This window comes from Microcaecilia unicolor, chromosome 2 (assembly GCF_901765095.1).
Source record: "Microcaecilia unicolor chromosome 2, aMicUni1.1, whole genome shotgun sequence".
NCBI lineage: Eukaryota > Metazoa > Chordata > Amphibia > Gymnophiona > Siphonopidae > Microcaecilia > Microcaecilia unicolor.
This window is the reverse complement of record NC_044032.1, coordinates 69289652-69305926: the sequence shown is the minus strand read 5'-3', so window position 1 is coordinate 69305926 and position 16275 is coordinate 69289652. Positions and strand designations below refer to the sequence as shown.

The 16275-nt window shown below is 40.7% G+C and overlaps 1 protein-coding gene across 4 annotated transcripts in view; it reads right to left on the bottom strand.

The window, feature by feature from the left end:
* The window catches only part of RAI14 (retinoic acid induced 14), a 266149-nt gene that overhangs the window by 1866 nt on the left and 248008 nt on the right, over window positions 1–16275 (bottom strand). For all 4 annotated transcript variants that reach the window (XM_030193017.1, XM_030193015.1, XM_030193019.1 and 1 more), the window contains 3 exons: window positions 10485–12017; window positions 9013–9162; window positions 2451–2516 (listed from right to left, as the gene is read on the bottom strand). In XM_030193017.1, coding sequence (XP_030048877.1) covers window positions 2451–2516; window positions 9013–9162; window positions 10485–12017 — 1749 coding nt within the window. The remainder of the gene's footprint in view (window positions 1–2450; window positions 2517–9012; window positions 9163–10484; window positions 12018–16275) is intronic.

The following is a 16275-nucleotide window of genomic DNA, read 5'->3' as shown; positions in this document are numbered from 1 at the left end:
GAAAGCTTTCGAACCTCCAATACCCTTGATGGACCAGCAATACTTACTTGGCTACAGGGAAACAGATGTCTGCCTGTTCTCACTGACACCATCTTGAAAAATGATAGCAGTTAAAATGGCATCAGCTGACAATGGTTCAAGGGCTTTCTCACCTCTAGATTCTGCCAAATAAGAGTCTGATATGGTGTGTGTGCAGAGGCAAGATGGTGGCTGAGAGGGAATGTTGAGAAGTCGCTCCTAACCCACCTACCTCATTTTCATTTAGACTCAAAATTTTCTTTCCTCTATGCCTAAGAAGAGGGGCAGGTAACGCGCTGGTCCCGTGGCGCAAGTCTCGCCAATTGTGGGGTCTTTGGATCGCTTTCTCCTTCAAGGAATGGCATCAGGTGCTATACCTTCGCAGCTGGAGGGAGCGGGGAAAGGCGAGCCGCGCCTCCACTTAGAAGCAGAGACATCGTTAAGCCCCTAAGTATGGGCTCCATCTCCCATGCCGGCAGACACGCCGAGAAGGGGCCAGGAAACCCTTAGTGCCCAAGAGGCGATAGGGCTTCCTGGTGCGGGACCCAGCTCGGAGAGAATACCGCCGACTATATCCGCACAAGCAGATGCGGATCAACAGGGAGAGAACACTCATGCTGAAGACCATCTGAAGGTGACACTACTTCCAAAAGAATCGTTGGTAGACCTTGATTCACTAAGTAAGTTACTCTTACTTAAGAAACCAGAAAAAAATACCCTAGAAGTAATTTGGGAAGCCCTTGTGGGTCTGGAAATTTCTCTCTCTCAAAAACTCTCACCTTTAATTCAACAATCCCAGATCTTATCAGGAAAAATACCGTCATTAGAGGAAAATATGTTAACCATGGCTAAAACGCTGGAGACTAATACAAAAGACATACAAATTCTCCAACAAACCCAAGTTAACTTAATAAAAGAAAATTTGTATCTTCAGAATAAAACAGAATCTCTGGAAAATCAGGAGCGATTCAATACACTGCGATTGATAAATTTTCCTAAACAGGTTTCAATTGCTCCACTTATAACTTCTGAAAATACCTGAGCAAGCATACCCCCCGGTCTCAAAAATTTACTATTTACTACCTTATACAAAAAAGGAGACAGGCCAGTTGGCTGATGAAGGGGCTGGAGTACCTTTTGACACCTTGAATCTGAATTTAACACAGACCTTGGAAGACGATAACTTGGGCTTAATACCAGCAACTCTTATAATGACATTTGTTTTACAACCTGACAGAGACTGGGTTTTGAAACAATTTTTCCTTCATACAGATCAGCTTTTTTTGAACTATAAAGTTAGAATGTTTCCGGATGTTTCTAAAGCGACCCAAAAGAGGCGTCAAGAATTTCTTAAATTACACCCAAGAGCAATACAATTGGACGCTCTTTTCTGTTTGAATTTCCCCTGCAAATGTGGAATGAAATTAAATTCTGTTAAATATGTGTTTTCTGATCCTAAACAATTTAGTTCTTTTTTAGATTCCAAGATAGTTGCGACGATTACATCAACTCCATAATTTAAGAGGAGAAATCCTGGATCTCCCTCTAGCCTCCTATTTTTCTTTTTGATTGGTAGAGTTAATCTCTATATATCCACAGATATAGTGGTATGCATGCCTCCGTTCAATTGTGGACTAAAGATGAATAATATAAAGTAATATGAAAATATATAACTTATCTTTTTCTTTCTGTTTTTCTTGATATTGCTTTAGTTTTTGATATTATGGAATCCCTAATAGAAATATCTCATCTTTTCTGTAACAAGAGTTGTTCTTGAATTATTGTATATTTTTTCTTTTCAAAATAAGAGTCTGATATTACCCTGGATCTAGCTGATCTCCCTTGGTTGCCTATTATGTACAAGATACAATTTAAGATTGTTTGCCTAGTGTTCCAGGTTCTTTTTAGTGACGGGCCTTCTTATCTGGGAGCTTTGATTCAAATTTATAATCCTTCAAAGGGCTCTTCCCTTATTGCAACAATTTCTTTTCTTCAGATTACAGAATGTTAAGCTACATTTTCCTCAGACATGTGCTTTTTCAGTGTGTGGTCCTACACTATGGAACACTTTACCAATGCACCGATTGCTTTGAGAGTTTTTTTTCCTCTCTCTTTTAAAAAGAAATTAAAGGCTTGATTTTTCTCTAAAGCTTTTGGTTGATGGGATTTAGTTTTTAAATGTTTTAAACACATAATCTTTGCTAGCATATAAGTCACTTAATTATGACGAACCATGCATTTTCTGGACCTTTTGTTACATTACCATTCATAATAGCCTAGTGTTTTCACAGATTTTTCAATCAGCATATAAATTTGAATTATTTTGCATGCTTCAGTGAAAAGGGTTAACAAATTTCAATAAAAATTCACCAAAAATGGGATAAACAATTATCACCAGTAATAAATGTGATGATAATAAAAAGTTTCAGTACCTGCACAGCATAGAGAAGATGTGTTCTGTAAACTGATACTATCTCCTGGTGTTGTTTCTTGGACTCCTGGAATTAAAAAGTCAATCAATTAAAGAAGGAACGGCTATTAAAAAGGTACTTCATTTTTTTTAAAGGACAATTACTGCAACATCAGTAATGATGAAAAGCAAATATATCTGGCATATGCTCTATAACCAGTGCATTTTTTCTAGCTTAAAAGGTGCCCATACTCAAATGCCAGGCCACCCTTCAGGGGTAGGATGATCACTGAGGGACCCACCTGCAACCAGTCACAGAATCTATGACAAGGCAGAATTGGTGTATGGCCTGAGCTCTTTCATTAAAACGTGGGGACCATAGGTCAATTTTAGCAGACAATGGAAAAGGTGCTGGTACTCAGTACCCCCTCAAAAAAAGCCCTGTCTATAACAGAACTATATGATTCATTAAGCATTCCCTCCTTGTTTACATTTGCCAAAAAAGTGCTCAATGAACCATCCTTAGTCTTAAGTATGGCACTACAGGTATTCTCAAGAGATATACTATAAGGCATTTCAGATGAGCTCTCATTATGTATTTACTTGACTTTACTCTTAAACTTCACTTATCCTCATAAGCCTCCATAATTGAATGAAGCACTTCAAGAAAAAAAAAAAAGAAGGCATAGCTGTGTGGACTAAATCATTTACTATGACTCTCCACACAAAAGTGATCTCAATAAGTCCTGGTAGTTGATTTGAGACCCATGAGAAGACTGCTCAATGGGTAGAAAGGAGCTGGAGAGTCAGGCAGCCTGCCTCCTGTGAAGTCCTGCAGTGGGTGCAAAGAGCCACACAGCCAAGTCCTTCTGGTACTGCACTGAAGTAGCTGCTCCAGCAGAGTCCAACAATTGACTGGAGAGCATCCCTACTTTGAGAAGTAAACCTTTCACCCTCAGTCTGTTTTTTACAGGAGACTGATGACTGATTTAACTTCTAGAAGTGAACAAAGATCTTTGCAAGAGTGATTTTTCAAAAAGTAGGTGTCAGGTGTGTAACAGAGGAAAACAGCTGTATGGAAAAATGAAAGGGGAGAACTACCCAATTGATTCTGTAGTCCCAGGACTAAAAAGAAAAAAAATCAAAAACACAAAGGAACAGAGATTCAAGTATTTGGGTATAAGTACAATAAAGGTCCTCAGGTAGCCATCACCAATTACGACTACTAATTTTTATAGTACTACAAGCAAAAAAGCTGTTTTGCAAAAAATGAAACGGGCTCTAGGAAGCCTATCGTCTAAGTGATTTCTCCTATCTCCCTTGCCCTCCCCTCCATGTCCAGTGATTCTCCCCTCCCATCTAATCCAATCCATGTCCAGTGACTCTTGTCTAAGTGATTTCTCCTCACTCCCCTCCATGTCCAGCCATTCTCCTCTCCTCTCCAATCCATGTCCAGCGATTAGCTTCTCCTCTCCCCTTCCATCCCCCATCCATGTCCAGTGATTCACCCCAGCCCACACCTGCCCCCCTTTTAAGCACCCAAGGTCGCGTTCAACCCCAGCCCTCATCTCCCACAACAGCCCTCTTTTCCATCCTGCCGCCCTGCCTTTAAAACTTCCCTTTTACCTCAGGTCGCAGCGGCGGCGGGCTCGGCTCGCGTCGCCTCCAGCCTATCCTTTCCTTCCCTCAGGTCTCGGCTCACGTCGCCTCCAGCCTTCCCTTTCCTCCCCTCTCAGTGTCCCGCCCTCGTGGAAAGATGAAATAACGTCAGAGGAGGGTGGGACACAGAGGGAAGGTAACACTGGAGGCGAGCTGACATAAGCTCATTTGCATGCTGTTACGAACCCAACCAGCCAGGCCACCCAGGGACGCAGATGGACAAATTATTATATAGAGAGACTAGATGCATACAGCATTAAATTCCAGGAAAAGGGAGTGATGGAATCCTAGGCGAGTACACAAAGAAGGATCAGAAACATCTGTTACTACCTGCACCTTTCTTAATTCAAGTTACAACAGAGACCATTATCTATACCCATTTCTTTATCTTTAGATATACTTCTTCCTTTCACAATAAAATCAAAGCAGTTTACATTTAAAACCAAAACATAAAACTGGAAAAAGTACACCAAATTACTGACAGAACAGAAAAAGGGAAAGCGATTCTAAAAACAAACACCCACATGTGTGAAGAATCTTTATAACTATATAATCACACTTATGCCTTGAGCCCTGAATCCTTCCCTGTTGTCACAGCATCCACACCAGGATTTACATCCAAGACTAAACCCAGTCCTTTGGACACACCCAGTCAGTTTGGTTTTCAGGATAACCACAAATAATATGAACATAGGAATGTAAGATCTGCCATACTGGGTCAAACCAAAGGTCCATCATGTCCCATTTCCTGTTGTCAACAGTGGCCAAACCAGGCCAGATGTATCTGGCAGGAACCCAAAAGGAAGATAGATTCTTTGCTCTCTCAAGAATAAGCAGTGGAGTTCCCCAAGTCCATCACAACAATGGGTTTATGAACATTTCTTCCAGAACTTGTCCAGACATTTTTTAAACCCAGCTGTACTAACTGCTTTCACCACATCTTCCAGCAACAAATTCCAGAACCTGATTGTGAAAAAAATATTTTCATTTGTTTTAAATGCACTATTTAGTAACTTTGTGTGTTCTAGCGTTTGTATTTTCTGAAAGCGTAAACAACTGCTTTGCTTTCATTTGTTCCACTCAATTTTACAGACCTTTATATCATCCCCTTCAGCCATCTCTTCTCCAAGATGAGGAACACTAAACCTTTTAGCCTTTCCTTATAGGGAAATCATTCAAACCCTTTTATTATTTTGGTCTCCCCTTTGTGTACCTTTTCTAATTCCACTAATTCTTTCAAATCAAATGACCTGAAGGCACAAAATACTCAGAGTGAAATCTCAACTTGATGCAACACAGGGACATGATATACTGTTTCCGCCCCCCCCCCCCATTCCTTTCTTAATGATTCCTGGACAAAGTAGTGTGATTCCCATGTAAGTCCACTTTAAAGTAATACATAGAAATAAAAGAAAAATAAGGCAAGATTTATAAAAGACTGGCACTAAAAAAATGTCTTATAGCTTAACAGGAGTAACGTAATAGATTTTTTGACTAGCATTTGAAGACTACATAAGAATAGCCATACTGGACAGACTAATGGTTCATCAAGCCCAGTACCCTGTTTCCAACAGTGGCCTTTCCAGTTCACAAGTACCTGGCAAAATCCCGAATAGTAGCAAGATTTCATGCTACTAATCCCAGAGATATGTAGTGGCTTTCCCCATATCTATCTTAATAGCAGATTATGGGCTGGTCCAAACCTTTTTTTAAATAGAGATATGCTAACTGCTTTTACCACATCCTCTGACAACAAGTTCCAGAGTTAACTGTTCATTGAGTGAAAAAATATTTTCTCTTATTCATTTTAAAAGTATTACCATGTAACTTCACTGAGTGTCCCCCTAGTGAAACAGTACCCCCAGCTGGCAGGACTGTAGGTGGAAAACTCCCGTTCAACTTAGAGGGAACAGTGGGGGTGGGCAGCAATTGCTCTACTGTTGTTTTCCTGAGAGATGACAAAGTGTATGGTTGACGTAATAGGTGGTAGATTTGTTGGTTGAAACCTGTGTTATGTTATGTTCTTATGTTAGAAAAACTGACCAAAACTGAGTGAAAGGGGATCATATTTGTTTTGTGACAGACCATAAATAAATCTAACATATTCTAATCATTTGTGAACAGCAAATGCAATTAAGTTGAAAAAGTTAGAAAATAAGCAACACAGAGAACTCAATAGATACAGCTGGAAGGAAAATTAATATCAGCTACTTGGTAAAGGAAGACTAATGGACACTAATAAGCAACTTAAATATGAAAAAAGTTGCTATTGTTGACAATATGCATAGGTTCAGTTGTTGCATGATGGCAGCATGAATTTTATCACACCAAAAAGGTACTGAGATAGCTGAATGCTGACAATGATAAAGGGCTGTCTAGTACACGCACTGCATTTCAGGCGCTTTAATGTATTTTTGCCTGTTTTCATCAGAAAGCACTACTTTTTTTTATTTATTTACCCTGTTCTTCTAGGACAGCTGAAAGCCTGGTATAGCTATATTTTTTATCATTGGATTTCACTACACTTCTCCTCTGGGATAGCCTTAAAATGCAAATTGCCTCTGTCATTAGGGTCTCCAACTCCAGGATTTTATTATCCAAACTATGTGTACACATAGCTTTCCAAGATATTGTACCTACTCTTGTTTTCCCTCAATTTATCCTTACAACTACCTACTCTATCCTGTCACACAGTTTTCTTACTTTAAGATCCTCTGACACCATCACCCCAAGATCCCTGTCCATGCATATCAGCCTCTCACCTCCTAGCTCCCTTGGATTTCATAAAGCATCATAAATCCTCCTAAAATCTTCCATTTATTCTTAAACCACTTTCAAACAATATTTCAAAACAGCACTGCTTATATCACTTATCTCCAGATTATCTTTTTCTCTTATACCATCTCCATTCTGTCTGAGTGCATCTCATCTTTGTTGCTGTCATTATGCCTCCCGCTCCTTCTCCTGCTGTTGGGAATATCAATCCCAATCCTGGTCCTACAAAATCAACTCTCACCCTACGTATGCAGGTTACATCAAAACATATCCATTCTTATTTCTGTTTTTCTCATTTCTCCTCCTTCTCTGCCGTTCTCATGTGCCATGTCTGCTCTGTCTTATATCCATGACATCTATCGTTGCCTATATTCATGAACTCTATCTTTCATACTTTCCATCTGCTTGCTCAGAGACATAGCTTTGCCTTCAAGACTCTGCTTCAGTTGCTGCCCAAGGTCATGGAGGTTACTTTTTCTCCCATACATCTTGCTCGGTTGGCTGTGGAGATGGTGTCGGACTGCCACTCTCACCTTCTCATAATTTCAACTCACCTCAGTCTCTCTGCTTTTCTTCCTTTGAAGTTCACTCCATCTGTCTATTCACTCCACTACCTCTCCTGGTGGCAGTCATTTATCAACCCCCTAATAAGTCTTTCTTCCTTTCTCACTGACTGAGTCCTGGCTTTCCTTCTTTCTTGAACCATCACCTCCTCCTCTCATTCTTGGGTATTTTAACATTCACTCTAATGACTTCTCTGACTCATGTCTCTAAGTTTCTCGCATTAACATCCTCATTCAATCTTCACCTGTGCTTCACTATCCCTACTCACCATAATGGCCACTGCCTTGATTTTGGCTCCTCCTCCAACTGCTCACTCTCCAGTTCCTCCCCTCTCTGACCATCTGATAACTCTCTTATCACCCTCCCCCGCCAATCATGTCCAATACCCACCAATACATTTAGAAATCTTCAGGCTATTGACCCTTGCACTCTTTCATCTCCCTTCTCATCGACTATATTATCCAAGTCTGTCAATAATGCTGTTTTTTCCTATAATACTATTCTTTCCTCTGCTCTGGACACTCTCACTCCTCCCCATTCTGTAAGGTGTACCAAACCCCAGCCTTGGTTAACCTTCATAATCTACTACCTACTTTCCTATGCCTGATTTGCTGAATGCCTTTGGCTAAAATCACATACTTATGCTGGCCATTCATTTCAAATTATTGCTGACCTCCTTCCAGTCTGCTCTTTCACTTACCAAACATGACTACTATATCCATTTGACAAACTTTCTTGGCTCCAACCCTTGCTGTTTCTCTACCATACTGAACTCTCTCCTCAAAGTGCCTTCACCTCCAACCTCCTCTTCACTTTCTCCGCAGACTATGACAGAGTACTTCCATGACAGGATTCACAAGATTAAACTTGAGTGCTCAACCAATTCACCTTCCCTCATTCCATTCTCTCAACCTTCCTTCAATCTCTGCCACTATTTCTTCTATTTCTAAAATCACTGGAGAAGAAACTGCACATCATCTTTCTTCCTCCAAACTTACTACCAGGGGCGTAGCCAGACAACAGATTTTGGGTGGGCCTAAGCAAGAAGTGGGTGGGCACCAATTGTTCTTCCCCTCCCCCCCCCCCAACCACCACCAAAAAATATCCCAGCTGGTGGTAAAACACTTCTTTCCACCTTGGCAGTCTGCAGCAGGCATGCGCTGAAAAATGAGCATGCTCAGGTGCCAGTATTGTGGAGAGTAGCATTTTCGTTACCATCAAGGGAAAGTCTTCAGCTGGCCAAGCTTGGGATCCTCACCAGCTACCGCTAAATGTGTGCTACTGTTGGGTGGGCCTGAGCCCTAAATGGGTGGGCCCTGGCCCACCCAGGTCCCCTATGGCTACGCCACTGCTTACTATTTGTTCCTCCAATCCCATTCCCACTAAAATGCAGCCCTAATAAAAACACAAATGTATATAACAGCAGACCACTATTTCAACATAAGATCTCTCTTATTAAGTAATTCTTATGCAAAGATGCCAAGTGCAAGGGAAAACTCAAGGGCAATGAAATTTATAACTGTGTTTATTATAACTCTCTTGTTGTGATATCAGAGAGGAGCAATAATTTTCAAAGGTAAACGCACCACCAGTTGACTCTGCAGTTGTTTAACTTGTTGCTGTAGAGTCTCCAGCTGCTGACTCTGTCTCTTGGGTGTACTTGTAGAGAAAGAGAGCTGAGACAGGCTGTTTAGTGCTTCCTTTAATTTGCATACTTCTTTGGTCAATTCATTAATCTGTAAGAAAAAAAAATTAAGAAAGAGATGTGTATACAATTTTGTCTATGATAAAGAGAACATGTCCTCAAAAGCTCATACCTCAATTAACTGATTTACAAGGTGCAAATCCAAATGAGCAGGGGTATCTAACATAGCCAATAATTACTTAAATACATAAAACTTTAACAAAACAGTAACTAATTTTATGTACATACTCCAAACGCAGATGGTACACAAACATGGCCACACTGGGTTTTAACAGAGTTTTAGATGGTTAAGTATTTTGCACATGAATTTATAAATTATATACTGATTTACTGTTGTGATGATGAATATTTATAATATTATTTACTTGTTTAGGTAATTATTGGCCACACTGTATATCCCTGCTCATTTGGTTTAATCTTTTTGTGGAGGTTTGCCTATTTTTCTTTTCTTGTTTGTCTATAAATTGCCACCAGCCTCTGTCATTTTTGCTAATCCAGACTAATATGGCTAACCCTCTGGAAGTTTTCATACAGTTTGTCTTTCCTTCTCTTTCAAAATCTCACAATATATTTTGAAAAATTCTTTTTCCCATTTTAACAAAGTTTCTCTCACACACATTATTAATTACAATAGCAGCAACATTTTTAGTATTTGATTTGCAGTCCAGCATTTCATTCAGAATGTTAAAAATACCTAAAAACAGAAAAATCCTGGATACTTTATTCATCCCCATTATTCTAGCTCAATGTTAGAATTTAGCTGCATGAAATTTCTTTGCTGTACCCTACTAAAGAAAAATATCCTTGCCAATTGACTCTATAGTGTAACTTCAGAACACTACTTGCAAAGTCAAAATGCAACCACGCCTGCAAACATAGAATAAGCACCAGCATTTCCAAATATAAACATGATTACTAGTACACCAATCACAACTGAAAAGGTTTAGAAACTATTACTTATCTACATTTCCAATATAACGATGCAGCAACTTTGGATTTATACAACACACAGCAAATTCAAATCTTTCAGCACTTTGCTGTAATTCCCCAAAATCACCGCATCAAATACTGAGTGATAAAGCTGGAATGTGTATATCGGCATAACACAGCCCAGGGAAATAAAGTGACATGCTTGGGGCTCTATGAAATCCACGACAGACTAGATTTGAATGTGCCCAGGAATTCCTAATTCTCTTTTCACAAAATATAAAAAATTGGAACATTCCTCTAGAATACACAGGGACCAATGTGGCAAATTACTTAGCTGAGAAACTGCAAACTGTTCATGATTTCTGATGTGCACCTTTTCTACTGTGGGCTACCATTCAGATACCAGAAATACCAACAACTTACAGTCTTATCTTTGTCCTCTTTCAGTTTTGAAGTGCTTTCACAGTAGTTTTTCATTTCAGCAAGGTCCTCTTGAGCTTGACTATACTGAAGTCGGAGTTCACAGACTTCTTGTTCCTTTGTCTTCAGGAGAGCCTGAGCAGCTTCCCTTTCCTCCTTCAGACACAAAATTTCCTTCTTAATATGTACATTGTCTGAACACACCTTTTCATTTTCTTCCATCATCTCTTTTAAACTGGAAGACAAAACATTAATTTCCTCCTCTAAAGATGACTTTAGTTTTTCATAAGACTCTCTGGGCACCATAGTTTCATGAACTTCAGCCTTTTCTTGCAACAGACGCTCCTGTAGGTTTTCTATATCAAACTCCTTGCTGATCACATGTGCTTTAAGCTCATTTTTTTCATCTTCCATGTCCTTTACTGTGTTCTTAAGAGTCATTATCACCTGCAGCTGCTCAGAGACCAACACGGAGTTCTGCTTCTCAGTCTTCAATTCTTGTTTGAGTTGGGCCACTTCATTTGACGCCTTTTTATATTGGGACTCAATGTCCGCTAGTGCCGTTTCAGCTTTAATTTTTAATTTATTAACTTCCTGCATGAGTTTCTCATGCTCATCACTACGAATGTAGCCAGAAGACGCATCTTGAAGAGTCTCCCTCCTCTTTCTTTGTTCAAGCTCAGTTTGAGCTTCATTATACAAGAGAGACAGCTCAGTAACTTGCCTGCTTAGTTCATCTATTGTCCTTGTCATTTGCTTCACTTCTCCAGATTCATCAGGTGATTCTGGCTGTTTTTCCTGTTTCAGCTTATCTTGCAGTCTTTTCCCTTCTTCTTGGCTTTCTTTGTATTTTATGATTAACAAGGCCTTTTCTTGGTTGATGTCTTCTATGATGGAGCAATAGGATTTTCTAATTTCCTCTTGTTTCTCCTCAGATACCATAGTGATCATGCTCTTCTCCATTCCTTCAAGCTTCAGTTCTAACTCCTTCAGTGTCTTCTTATCTCTTTCACTTTCTGCCAGTACATAATCATACTCTTCCTTCAGTGCATTTATCTCCTCACATGTAGCTTGCAGTTCATGAACATTCAAATTATTGTCCACATTTTCAGGGGCACCGTGGCCTAATTTCACCTGCTTTTGTAAACTTGAAACCTCTTTCATAGCTTCTTCGTACTTATTTTGCATTTCCTGAAGCTTCTGGTTCAGATTTGACCCATTTTCTGAAATCTCCCCACTGTTTAAATATGCAGTGCCCAAGTTCCCAGATTGTAGCTGTGCTATCAAGTGCTCCTTTTCTGTTTCTGAATAGTCTAATTTCATCTGCAAATCCTGTAGCTTTTCTTGCAGTTGCTCTATGCTAACTTCTCTATTGTTTGATTTGTCAACTTGGAATTCTGTCATAGTTGAAACATGTAACTTTGTCTCTTGAGTTTTGACTTCAGTGTGTTTTTCCATCGACTGATCAAGCTCAGAATGTGTAGAATGAAAAGAATCAGTGCTGATATTCGTCCTTCTTTCCTTCAATTCTTTCTCCTTAATAGAATATAAAATTATTAGCATGGTTTGTTTACATTTCTTGTAATTTAAATAACTATTTTCATAATGTAAAGGTAAGCACAACATTTAACATATCAATGAAATAAGCAATTACTCAAAAATTAACATTTATATGAGAAATTAATGCAATAAATTAAAGCTAAATTTACTCCTGTGATTGCACATTTGGAAAATGACAATATACTGTACAATAACCTCAAGAGGAGGAATCAATCTGAGAGAAAGTTCTTCTTAGGCTACTGGAAAGTGGGAATGAAACAGAGAGTTGTGATGAGAATGAGCAATTAAGACCAATGTTTCCCAAGTCTGACAGATTTTTAGGATATCCAGAATGAAAATGTTGAAAGAGATTTGCACATAATGGAGGCAGTGTATGCAAATCCACTTCATGCATATTCATTGTCAATATCCTGAAAACCTGACTGGCAAGGGGGAACTCCAGGACCGACTTGGGAAACATTGGTTAAGACAATGCACTAACACAACATCCCCAGGCAAGCTCAAGGTACCCTTTGTGGTAAGCTCAAGAGAGAACTCTGGTTGGGACTGACTATGATGCAATAATGAGCAAATGAAGCTGGATAAGACTTCAGGAGCCACAGTGAAGGATCACTGCACCTCACCCATCAATACGACAGCGAGCAAAGCCAAAGCACGTCATGATTAGTTTGGATGACACAAAAGGCCCACCCTACTATGTATACAAAATCTATGATTGGATTGGAAGCACAAGATGACAATGAAGGCTGTGAAACTTTTATTACAAAATTTTTCCTAAAGTCTATTTTATGGTTCTTTAAAGTAAGGCTGGTGGGGGGGGGGGGGGGGGGGGGGGGGAGGGCAAGTGGCAACTCCCTCTTACCCTAATTCAAACATTCTTATCACCATCTTTGGAAGCTTGATGCCTGAGCAGCCTCCAGAAAAAAACTTGTTCTGTTTTTTTCTGGCACCATACAGCTAAGAGTGAGTTTGATCTCTACAATGCCCTTTGTTAGACTGTGTGAACAGCGAAAGAATTTGGACACTTCGGAGCTCAAACCCATTGAAAACCACATAGTGTCAGAATCAAAAGCAACTTTTCCAGAGCAATGCTGACAGCAAGCCTCCAGAAACGATAATGGGGCATTAATGGGGGGGGGGGGGGGGGGGGGGGGGGGGGGGGGAGGGGGAGAGACAGAATGGTAGATATGTGAGAAGCAGGTGGGAGACTAGTAGGAATGGTGCTAGGGAAGTGTGTGTACTGAAAGAATGGGAGGAGATGAACTGAGAGCGGGTAGTATGTGGAGAAATGAGGGAAGAAGAAATAGTCTGTCGAGAACAGACTTCATTTTAGTTAAGCCACTCACTAAGTGCTACTCCTGGGGGAAGTCTCTGCAACTATGCGTGTGATCGCTGAGGACAGACCTGATGCTGGTTGAGTGTGTACCATGGGAATGGGGGGGGGGGGGGAGGAGAACAGAGCAAGGTGAGTATGCCATAGGGATGGAAGGGTGAGGGAACAGAACAAGGTGAGTGAGTGCCACGGGGATGGGGGAGGGGAAACAGATCTATGTGAATGTGTACCATTTGGTTTTGGGGGGGGGCGGAGATAGAGCAAGGCGAGTATGTGCCAGGGCAGCTGAAAGAGATTTGCTGAGGGAAGAAGGTGAGTGAGCACCATGGGGATGGGGGCAGAATAAGCCGAGTGTGCCATGGGGATGGGGCAGAACAAGCCAAGTGTGCCATGGGGATGGGGGCAGAACAAGCTAGCTGAGTGTGCCATGGGGATGGGGGCAGAACAAGCTGAGTGTGCCATGGGGATGGGGGCAGAACAAGCTGAGTGTGTGCCACTGGTGTGGGGGAGATCAAGCTGAGGGGGTGCAATGGGGAGAATACAATGATAGTCGAGGAGAAGAATGAGAGGTGGGGGGTGTACCTCGGGGTAGGGAGAAAGGAGGTGGGGGTATTGCATACAGGAGAAGACTGAGGCAGACAGAATTAGGGGTCTTGCTGGGAGATGGAGGGAGAAAGAATTGCAGTTGGAGTTAGAAAGGGAATTATGGAGGATGGAGCCTGATGAGAGAAAAGGCAAGAAGGAATTTCACTCCTTATGATGGGGGAGTTCTATGCAAAAACACAACAAATAAACAATCCATAATTTTAAAATATTTTGCGCAGGATTCCTCCAGGTGTAAAATGCACCTTGTCAACCAGGCCAACTGTATCATCTGAGAGAGACACTTCCATAACTCCATGCATGAGAAGCATTGGCTTTAGCTAGTTCTGACTCTCACATTGAAGTTTTTTTTTGCCAAAGTGACCCACCAGGTCTAGGTAAGTATTAGAAATAGATTTATCAATTACTTGAATACCATATGTCACAGGTATAGACTATATGAAAAACAGAAGGGCTTGATGGGTGTTAAGGGGAACAGCTAAATTACAGAGCAGTGCTTCTCAACCCTCTTCTGGAGGCACACTTTGCTGGTTAGATTTTCAGGATTGCCACAATAAATATACATGAGATAAATTTGCAAATAGCAGAGACCCATTATATACAAGCCTTTCTTATGCATATTCACTGTGGTGGTCATGGAAATCTGACTGAGTTGGTGTGCCTACAGAAGAGGGTTGGAGAAGCATTGTTCTACATCGTATACTGAGAAACATATTGTTGCTTTCTTAAGGAATATTAATACTGCACACAAGTCAGTTTTTGAAGAGCTTTCCAGAGAATTCACAAACTTTGCTAAGAACAAGCTGACCTCTTAGCCACCATCTTCCCCAAGGAAAAGGGGAACATTATCCTGATGCCTACCCACAAAACCCCCAAATCAAGCAAAAGCGAAGATAAAAGTTACAGACCAGTGGCCTCCATACCCTTCATTGCCAAGATATTAGAATGTATAGTTAAACAAACAGCTCACTGAATATCTGAACAGCTACTCAATACTACACAACTCTCAATTAGGATTCAGATCTCGCCACAGCACTGAAATCAGCCAGGGCCGAAATATACTACTACAAGTCAACATGTCCTTGACCTTTGACATGGCTGACCGCTACATCTTAATCAGAATACGCAACAAAATCAGCATAAGAGGGGCTGTACTCAAATGGTTCGAGAGATTCCCAACCACGAGATCTTACCTGAACTATCCTCTACCTGGATAGCACAATCAGGAGTACCACAGGGCTCCTCCATCTGTCCAATCCTATTTAACATCATGATGACCCCAATAGCCAAAAAATAAAAATCAACAACCAAGGTATAAACCCATTCATCTATGTTGACGATGTGACCATCTTTATCGCATTTGAAAACATCATCAAAGAAATCACAGAGGAAATCAAAAGAGGCTTAAACACACTAGAAACCTGGGCCACCGCATTCAAGCTCAAACTCAACAGAGACAAACCCAATTCCTGGTAGTAACATCACCTTATAGACAAACTATCATTCCCAATATAATAATAGACGATATGACTTACCCTCTTGCAGAATGCCTAAAACTCCTGGGAGTGATCATCGATCAAAAACTAATGTTCGAACACCTTCCACACAATGTGAAAACTAAGGAGAATCAGAAACAACTTCCACACAAATGTATTCCAACTCATTGTACAATTATTAGTTCCTACACACTTAGATTATTACAATGCTATCTACTCAGAATGCAAAGAGCAACTCTTAAAGAGACTCCAAACTGCCACCCCTCTACGACAAGCACTCCACTGGCTCCCAATCACAGTCTGAATAACATTCAAACTCTGCACCTTGGTCTGGTGCATAGTCCACAGCGAAGCTCCTGCATACCTCTCAGACAAGATCATCTTACCTCTTAAGAGCACCCTAAAGGGGGCGAGAAACTACCTAACCCTTCACTATCCCATATGCCACAAGCTAATCTACAAGTCTGTTCACTCAGCGAACTTCCCCTACCAAAACTCCAAGATGTGGAATGCCCTCCCCAAATCACTACGATCCTTAACTCCTCACACCAACTTTCAGAAACACCTCAAGACTTACCTGTTCAAAAAGTTCATACCCACAAAAAAAAACAAAAACGAACACACTAGCTGACTTTACCCCAACTCTCCCCAAGCCAACCAACTGCCCCCTCCCCCTCACTCCCTAAGACCTCCCATTCGATCTTCTACATATCAATCTAGTCTCTCAATCTGCATTTCACTGAAACTCTATCAAAATGTAATTCTCTTGATCTTTCCCCCAATCTGCATTTCGCCGAAACTA